At 53.3% G+C, this 9,603-nt stretch overlaps 1 protein-coding gene across 1 annotated transcript; it reads right to left on the reverse strand.

The window, feature by feature from the left end:
- Positions 1 to 288: 288 nt before the first annotated feature.
- On the reverse strand, positions 289 to 6,877 carry LOC148108845 (natural cytotoxicity triggering receptor 3 ligand 1-like). The gene is made up of 2 exons (XM_087867752.1): positions 6,566 to 6,877; positions 289 to 441 (listed from the first exon to the last, which is right to left on the reverse strand). Exons 1-2 carry the CDS (start codon positions 6,875 to 6,877, stop codon positions 289 to 291), a joined length of 465 nt encoding a protein of 154 aa, XP_087723878.1.
- Positions 6,878 to 9,603: the final 2,726 nt, after the last annotated feature.

Genomic DNA, 9,603 nt, shown 5'->3' on the forward strand with positions numbered 1-9,603 from the left:
AGCACCCTCAGGTGAGGTTCCACGACTCAGGAAAGAGCGGTGAGTCGGGGAAGTCGCGCTCAGGGCAAGGCAGCGAGGGTTTTTATTGAGTACTGCTGGGGGTGGGGAAAGTCTGTCTTGGAGAGTCACGGCAGGTTTTTATTGGGTACTGCTGGGGGGTGAAGAAAGTCAGTAGGACGGGTTTCGGTTTCCCGCCTAGGTTTTGGTTTAAATCTTGGCGGGAGAGTCGGCCATCTTGGGTGTCTTGGCCCCTTTTTCTCAGCCAGCCCAACATTCCGACCTTTTGTTTTATATAATGGTATCGGGGGCATCGACTCCATTCAGGCTACTTCCTGCTGACGGTCGGGCGTCGTCATAGGGGTAGTCGGAAGTGGGCAGGCGAGAATGGGGCTGTAGGAGCAGTTGGTTGACTGACACCTGAGTTACTTCCCGCAAGTGTTCCTGTATGTACCGAATAAGGCAGGGGGCAACCGAAATTAGCAGGAGGATTAAACAGAGGGGTCCCGCTAAAGGGAGAAGCCACGTTACCCATGTATGGGGGTCTAGGCCCCATATGGAGGTATCTTGGCGCCTTGCTCGGATCCGGTCCTTGAGTTCCTGGATCTTGGAGGTGACTATACCCGACTGGTTGACAAAATAACAGCACTCCTCATTTAGATAGAGGCAGGTTCCTCCCTTTTCGGCAGTCAGGAGGTCCAAGGCACGTCGGTTTTGTAAGGCAATGGCAGCCAAACTGGTGACCTGGGTCTGTAAGGCAGTAAGGGAGTCGGCGATCTGTTCCATGTCATCGTTGAATGCTTGGGAGAGTTTATAGTAGAAATTTATTGATGTCCCAAGTCCAGCGGCTCCAGTCACCACCCCGGTGGTTAAGCCCACCCCTATCAGCAGGGGAAGGAATACAGCCCTTTTTTCTCAGCGCTGGGGGAATAGTATGGACAGGAGTTGGGAATGGGAGTAGATGTTGGTAGATGGGGATAGTAGGATAAATATACAGTCTAGGGAGTCATTAGTAGTCAGGCAGCGATAGATTTCCTTGGGGCACAAGAGGAACACCCCCAAGGGAGTGCAGTAAGGAAGGGAGGAGGTGATGTTGGCGGTGCGAGGGGTGAGGGTGTCTATGGTGGAGGAAAGATTAAGAATTGGTATGGTCCCTCCAATGGGTCCGATGTGGACTGTCTTATTGTTGATGGTGGAACTGGGGTGGGGCCACCGGGTTGGAATGGGTATCCCCACAATGTTAGAGAGAGTAGAGAAGGGGAAACAGATCCAGCAGTCGCGGTCCTGAGAGACATTCCGCCACAGGTTATAGCTGGAGTTTAAAAGGGCCACTGTCAGTTGCTCAGTGGTGGGAACCTTCTGGATGCTGTTGAGATTGATTCCCTTGTAGATGGGATAGGCCTGGGCTTGTAGTTGCTCATGTAACCTCCTGACTATTTGCTGGGTTTGGTTACGGCCGGCCTGGTCCTGGACCCTCCTCCGTCGGAGAGTCCTATCTGGGCCAGATATGTCCAGCAGACCTTCCCCGTCTTGGGGTAAGTGTCGCAAGGGTGACTGTACCTTTCAGTGAGGTCAGACATCCAGAAGGTTCTTCCTGGGGCGTGGACAGATGTGCAAGTATATGGGGACTTTCCTGCATAGCATTTACTAGGCATATAGGTGAATGACTGGAAGTACCTTGTGCGTCCGCTGCCACGCATGCATTCACATTCTGTTGCTTGGGTCAGGGGGCTCAGGAGGACCAGAGGGAGGAGCCCGTACCAAGCGAAGTTTGGTAGGGCCCACCATCTGAGAGGTCGAGTCATTACCTGTAGGCGCCCGTTTGAGGTTGTTGATGTGTACCCACGCCTGGTGCCCTAGCAGTTTTGCTGCGGTTGGGGTGGTAAGGATGACAGTATGAGGCCCTGTCCATCGCGTCTGCAAGGAGCCTGGGTGCAGATTTCTGAGGAGGACCTGGTCCCCCGGGAATAGCCCTTGATGGGGGGCTTCCTTATGGTCATGGCCGTTCGGGGCAGGGATGACAGCATCAGCATGGGCCCTCAGGAGAGCCCGCAGGAGGGTAAGGTAAGGCAGGTAGCACAGGAGAGGTGGGGGAACAGCTGGGAGGTTATGGCTTATAAGGAAGGGTTGGCCGTACAGCAGCTCAAATGGGCTCAACCCCGAGGGTCGGCGAGGGGTTGCCCTAAGCCTGGTGAGGGCCGGGGCAAGAGTGTGGGCCATGAAAGACGGGTTTCTAAGGTCAGTTTGGTGAGCTGTGCCTTGAGGAACCCGTTGGCTTTTTCTACCTTACCCGATGATTGAGGGTGGTAGGGGATGTGGAGTTTCCAGGTGGTGTTGAGACTCTCTGCCACCTGTTGGGTTATACTGGAGATGAAAGCAGGTCCATCGTCTGACTACAGAGTTCAGGGTAGTCTGAATCTCGGAACGATGTGCTCAATGAGAATTGTGGCCACTGTATCCGCCGTCTCTCGGGCCGTGGGATATGCCTCGATCCAGCCTGTGAATGTATCGACCAGAGTTAACAGGTATCGGAAGGTTCTGTGACGGGGCATATGAGTGAAGTCCAGTTGCCAGTCTTCTCCTGGCTGATGGCCACGGAGTTGATGGTTGGGCCCTGGTCTGCGGATTCCGCCCTGTGCATTTACGGCCGAATAGGTTTTACAGGCTCTGTGAACTGTCTCAATTACCCGAGATAGGGAAGGGTGGTGAAAAAGAGGTTGCAGGAACTGGTGGAGGGACTTTGGGCCAATGTGGAGAGACTGGTGAATGTCTGTGATTAGGGTGTGAGCCAGGTTTTCCAGCAGGGCAATTTTATTCTGGATGTAGATCCATCCCTTATCTCCGGGTTTTCCCCCTAGGCCTTGGAGGGTTTGCACCTCCTTTTCAGAGTAAGAAGGCTGGTGGGGGGTGTTGAGGAAGAGGATCGGAGCCAAAGAGGTGTTCAGGGCTGTTTGGCCACTAAGTCCGCCCTGTTATTGCCTTGGGAGACCGGGTCCTTGGAGGTCTGGTGGCCGCGGCAGTGGACTACTGCTACCTCGGTGGGCAAGCTAAGGGCCTCGAGTAATTTGGCAATGAGAGGCCCGTTAACTATAGGAGTGCCCTTGGTGGTTAGGAACCCCCGCTCCTGCCAAAGGACGGAGTGGGTGTGAGTTATGAGATAGGCGTACTTGGAGTCTGTGTATATAGTGACTCACTGTTCCTTAGACAGGTGTAGCGCCCGGGTGAGAGCTATAAGCTCAGCCTTCTGGGAGGTGGTCCCGATAGGAAGGGGAGCTGTTTCTATTACTGCCTCCAAGGTGACTACAGCATAGGCGGCGCGTCTTTGGCAGTCTGAGGCCAGGAGGGAGCTGCCGTCCACGAGGAGCACGCGGTCAGGGTTAGGCAACGGCTGATCAGAGAGCCCTGGGTGAGAGGGAGTGAGGTCCTCCAGGAGTTGCGGGCAAGAATGAGTGGGTTCAGGGGTGAGTGAGGGTGCAGGCAACAAAGTAGCAGGGTTTAAGTGAGGGGAGGCAGAGAGGGAAATTTGCGGATTTTCGACGAATAGCAGATGGTACAGTTGCAGGCGGGAGGGGGTTAACTGGGCCAGGGATCGGTGGCTGAGGAGGTCCATGAGTCGGTGGGGAGAGTAGACTACGAGGGGCTGTCCCAGAGTAAGTTTGAGGGCCTCCTTGGTCAGAGGCGGCGGCCACCAGTGCTTGGAGGCAGGGCTGCCATCCTCGGGTGGTGGTGTCTAACTGTTTAGATAGGTAGGCCACGGCCCTGTATGTGGGCCCCGCTGGTTGGGCTAGGAGGCCAGTGGCTGAGCCGGAGCGCTCATCAGTGAACAGGTGGAAGGGTTTAGAGTGGTCAGGTAGCGCCAGGACTGGTCTGGCGGTGAGGTAGTCCCGCAGCTTGGAGAACAAGTGCCGGACTGAAATTGGGGTCAGTGAGAGGACCCTGGGGGGTCTCCTTGGCCGCTTGGTATAAAGGTTGGGCCAGGATCAAGAAATTTGGAATCCAATGTCTGAAAAAGCCTACAAGCCCAAGAAAGGAGAGAATTTCCTCCGCGGTTCGAGGAGGCTGGAGTTCCCGGAGGAGAATGCAGTCCCCGGTAAGGGACTTAGAGGTGGGAGTCAGGAAGATACCTAGGTATGTGACTGAGGGGGTGCACAGTTGGGCTTTTGAAGGGGTGACCCGGTACCCTTTGCCCCCAGGAAATTGAGTAGGGTAGAGGTGTCTTCCTGGGATAAGGAGAAAGAGGGGCTGCAGAGGAGGAGATCGTCCACATATTGTAGCAGGGTACTGGCCTTAAAGGCGCACTGCTGCAGGTCAGTGGCCAACGCCTGACCAAAAATATGGGGACTGTCTCAGAATCCCCGAGGCAGGACTGTCCAGGTCAGCTGCGCGGAGACATGTGTGTCTGGGTCCTCCGAGGTAAAGGCAAAGAGGAAGTAGGAGTCAGGGTGCAAGGGGATAGTAAAGAAGGCATCCTTTAAATCTAATACAGTAAAGTGAGAAGTGTTAGATGGGACATGAGACAATAGGGTATACGGGTTGGCGACGACTGGATGAAGTAGGACTACAGCCTCATTAAGGAGCTGCAGGTCCTGCACCAGTCAGTAGGCCCCCGAGGGTTTACGGACTGGCAGGATAGGGATGTTACAGGGGGAGCTGATGGGGATCAGGAGCCCCTGCTGTCTCAGCCGGTCTATGATAGGCTTGAGACCCTGATGGTGAGTCAGGGAAATGGGAAACTGTGCTTGGGAGCTGTATTTTAACAGGGGTATGGTGGGATGCAATGATGGGTTTAGAGGTGTCCCAGACCTGGGGATCCACTGCAGGAAGGTTATCTGGGGTGGGGGTTGGATGGGCAGGAAGGAGGGGTAAGACGAGGCATTCTGAGGTCGAGGGGGAGGGAGAGAGATGAATGGTGGCCTGCAGTATTTGGAGGATATCCCTTCCCAGTAGGGGGACCGGACAAGAGTGGGAGAAGGGGAAACCATCCAGGCTGCAAGTAAGGGGAAGGGTCACCCTGGGAGAGGAGGAGGTCCCATCAATCCCCGTGACAGTGACTGGTGAGGTTTGTGTAGGTCCCGAGTAGGATGGCAGAACTGAGTAGGTAGCCCCTGTGTCCAGCAGAAAGGAGATGGACTTACCCGCTACCTGGAGTGTGACCCTGGGCTCGGACTGGGTGAGAGGGGTGTCCGAGTCTGGGCTCCGTCAGTCGTCCTCCAACCCGAGTAGCTGGAAGGCCGGACTTACCGTCTCGGGCCACCCCCCCCCCCCCCCCCCCCGTAGAGGCACCGAGGATCCCCAGAGGTTAGGGCAGTCCGATTTCCAATGCCCCATCATGTGGCATTGAGGACACAGTTGGGTGGGCGCCTTTGGGTTGGGACATTGACAAGCCCAGTGTCCCTCGGCTCCGCATTTGAAGCATGCCCCTGATGGGGTACGGTTGGCTGCCCCCCTCTGCTGGCTCCCACAGCCGGCCGGCCGCAGGGCCGCTACCAAGGCCCGGGTCTGCAGCTGAACCTTCTGCTGGAGCCTGGCCTGCCGTTTAAGCTCAGCCGCCTCCTCTCGGGAATTAAAGACCTTAAATGCCATTTTCACCAGGTCGGAAATGGGGGTCTGGGGGCCCTCCTCGGCCTTTTTAAATTTTTTCCGAATATCTGGTGCCGACTGGGAGCTAAAGTGAGTGGCTAGGACCGTGGCCCCCAACGGAGAGGCCGGATCTAGACAGGTGAATTGGGTCAAGGCCTCGGTTAGCCGGTTAAGGAATACAGTGGGGTTCTCGTCAGGGGTCTGAATGATTTCCCTGATCTTATCATAATTTACAGCTTTATTGGAGGCCGCCCTCATCCGGCGATGAGGCACTGGACCGTGCGGTCGCGGCGTCGGCGGCCATCTTGTCCGTTCTGATAGTCCAGCCTGGTTCCACGGCTGGGACCGCCTGAGCGCCGACCGGCATGGTGGCGTCAGCAAGATGAACCTGGTCGGCATGCTCTCGGGCGGCAGCCTGGATACGTTCCCTCTCCTCAGTGGTGAGGGTGGTGGTCTGGACAACATGTAAGTCGTGCCAGGTAAGGTCCTAGGCCAGGGCCAAATATTGGAATTCTTTGATGAAATTATCTGGGTTGGCTGAAAAAGAGCCCAGGCGCTTTTCGATTTGGGAGAGGTTCTGCAGGGAGAAGGGCGCATGGACTCAGACGACCCCTTCAGCCCCGGGGACCTCCCTCAGGGGACAAACCAGGTCGAGGGAAGGATTCCGGGACTGGGTACGAGCGGAGATGGGAGGGGAAGAGAGAGAGTTGGGGGGTGAGCGGGGCTTGGTGGCGGTCCTGAGGGGTGGAACTTTAGGAGCCGTTGGAGTAGCCGGAGCTGGGGACGGCTCTGGGGTCTGCGGGGAATTAGGGGTTACAGGCGGCTGAGGAACGGGATGGTAAGGGGGGGTGGAGGTACGAGGGGGGTCCTTACAGGGGGGCCCCAAGAGGTTCTCAGGAGGTTCAGAGAGAGGAGAGAGAGAGGGTGGATCAGGGTCCTTGGGAGCAGTAGGCGGAAGGGTTGGAGGGGGAGAGCGGGCGAGGAGGACCTGAGAGGTCGAGCAGCGGGAGCATAGTGAAGGCTGAGAGCGTAAGGCCCAGAAAGCCTGGGCATAGGGGACCTCGGACCATTTGCCTTGGCGTCTACAGAGGTTGTCAAGATCCATGAGCACCTGATAATCGATGGTGCCTTCGGGGGGCCGTTGTGATTGGTTGTCCAATTGATACTGGGGCCAAGCGATAGTACAGTAATGTATGAGGCATCGCCTTCCTAGGTCCTGATCCAATTTTAGGGTTCGAAGATTGGCCAGGAGACAGCCCAGGGGCGTTTTAGGGTCGAATTTGGACTGGGAGGTTCCCATGGCCCCTTCGCCTATCAACCCAGGGCACGGAGAAAGGCGTCCCTTTGTCCTTGTGCTGAGTTGTGGTTCGGAGGGGAGGGTAGTTGCCGGGGAATGGGGACGTCTCCCGATTCCTCGGAACTACGGGGGCCACCAGGTGGCTGGAGGGGGGGCTCGCCCTGACGCGGCCGCGATTAGGACAGGGCGTCCCGGAGGAGGATCGGGGACCAGGGAACACTCACCACAGCAAGTTCCGGGAGTTGTTTGGAGAGGGAGAGAGGGATCCCAGTCCGCTTGAGAGGAGGAGAGAGCTTCCGTGCCGAAGCAGGGGCTCGATCTCCTCCTGGGTTTTGGCACCAAATGTTAGGTTTTTCTCGTCACCAATGAAATCAAGACTGCAAGGCAAACGTGGTTCAAGGGATGAACTTTATTGCAAGCACCCTCGGGCGAGGTTCCATGACTCAGGAAAGAGCGGTGAGTCGGGGAAATCACGCCCGGGGCAAGGCAGCGAGGGTTTTTATTGAGTACTGCTGGGGGTGGGGAAAGTCTGGCTTGGAGAGTCGCAGCAGGTTTTTATTGGGTACTGCTGGGGGGTGAGGAAAGTCAGTAGGACGGGTTTCGGTTTCCCATGTAGGTTTTGGTTTAAATCTTGGCGGGAGAGTCGGCCATCTTGGGTGTCTTGGCCCCTTTTTCTCGGCCAGCCCAACACTTTTAATGTATTAATCATAATTATTTAAAAATTTCTGTCTGATAATTCCAGCAGCTATGTCATATATGAAACTGGCTCAGATGATTGCTTTGTCTCTTCAGGCTGTGTTTTTTCCAGCTTTAAGTATGCTAGTCATATTTGGTTGAAAGCTATTGTATCAAGCAATAGAAACTGAGGTAAATAGGCTTCTAGGATGAGGATTTATAGTGATCTGGCTAGGACTTGGGCTGTATCTAATGATTGCTATAGCTATAGATGCCAGAGATTTCAAATTCCTTTGGGTCTTTGCTTTCATCTCTTCTCTTGATTTTGAGCTTCCTTCAGTGTCTTATGGCTTTCGCAGCTGTAATCCATAGTTTACGCTGGAGACTTTTTGGTGTGGTGGTAGGGTATGGGAGGACGAGGGGCGTTCTATAATCTTCTAATTAAATTTTACTTTCTTAGTGGCCTTGTGTCATGACATCATGACGTTTACAACTGTTTTTCCAGTAATATACCTTTTATCCTCACTGTCCCCTACTTTTTTCTCTGGCTGCAACATTCCCAATTTATTTCCTAGAAGCTTTGAGCCCTGTTGATTGTGATGGTTCCCCCCTTAGGTGGGAGAGTAAGGCTGGAGTGAGAGGAATGCCGTCCTGCAACTAGGTTAAGGCTCCAAAAAAGACTTTTGCTCTGGAGAAAAGGTCTTTGCTATGGAGAAGACTCTGGGTATATTCTATACTGATTACTGTTTCTCTTTCCTGCCAGAACCAAGAGGAGATTTTTCTTAGATCTTCACTATAAGCACCTGGTGGGATTCTTGGAAGTAAAGCCCATAAATGCATCTTTTTGCCTTAAGACTACAGCCTCAGGAGTTTCTTACTCTTATACCTGACCACACTTAGTCTCCTGCCAAAACTGGATTTTGTACTGGATTGAATTGTGTCCCCCCAAAAAGATGAGCTCAGGTCCTTGAGGACCAAAAACTTATGTGTGATTTTTCAGGCCTAACAGTAGGCAGTTTACTTTACCTGCCAAACCTCATGAAGAAAAGCTGTGTTCCCTCCACCAGACTTGGTTCACAGTCAGTGAACTGAAGTCTCTGAAGGAGGCTGCAGTCAAGAATTTAGGCCCTTCTGGCCAACTATTCTCTTGCACATGTCTGAATTCCTAGCCTAGGCACTTGCATTCAAAAGCCTTTTTTTTTTTGGGGGGGGGCGCTCTTCAGGTACATTTGCTAAAACCTCCTTACTCAGGGAAAAGTGCCTTGAAGATACTTTTTCTGTACTCTGTGTCAGTACTCAGTACTTTTCCATTCCTAGCCCTTCCCCTCATCCTTCCTCTGGCCCCCAGGCCAAAAAAGCTGCAGGAACTTCTTGTTGGGGGCTCCCTCAGCAGTGAGAAATCTCCCTATGGCTATGCTGATCCATCTGGCCCTCCACAAATACTATCCCATGGGGAGCAATAGAGCAGAGGGTAGTCAGTGCTTTCTCTGGTGTGGGCTCTTGCTTATACTATGGCAGTAAGAGATTAAGGGCTTGCCTGTTACTTTCATTGGTTTGTTTCAATTGGCTACTCCAAATCCTGGCAGCTCATTTCTTTTCAGCACACCTCAGTTCTTTCCAGTCCTAACCCATGTAGTTGTAAATGAGACAGTATTTGGAAATAAGGTCTTTGTAGATGCAGTCAAGTTACGATGAGATCAAACTGGGTTAGGGTAGGCCATAAATCTAATGACTGGTATCTTTCTAGAGGAAAGAGAAGGAAACTTGAATACAGAGACACAGATACATACAAAAAGGAGCAGCCATGTGAAGACAGAGGCAGAAATTAGAGTGATGCAGCTGCAAGCCAAAAAATGCCAAGAATGTCTGGCAACCACCAAAAGATAGAAAGAGAAAAGGAAGGTATCTTACTCGGAGTATTCAGGGAAAATTTGGCCATGTTGACACCTTGAATTCAGATTTCTTGTCTCCAGAACTGTGACAGAATAACTTTCTGTTGTTTTACATTGCCAGTTTGGGATCTTTTTTTTTTTTTTTTTTTTTTTTTTTTTTTA

The sequence above is a fragment of the Ursus americanus genome, chromosome 15 (genome assembly GCF_024610735.1).
Source record: "Ursus americanus isolate L20-20 chromosome 15, mUrsAme1.1.p, whole genome shotgun sequence".
NCBI classification, from domain to species: domain Eukaryota; kingdom Metazoa; phylum Chordata; class Mammalia; order Carnivora; family Ursidae; genus Ursus; species Ursus americanus.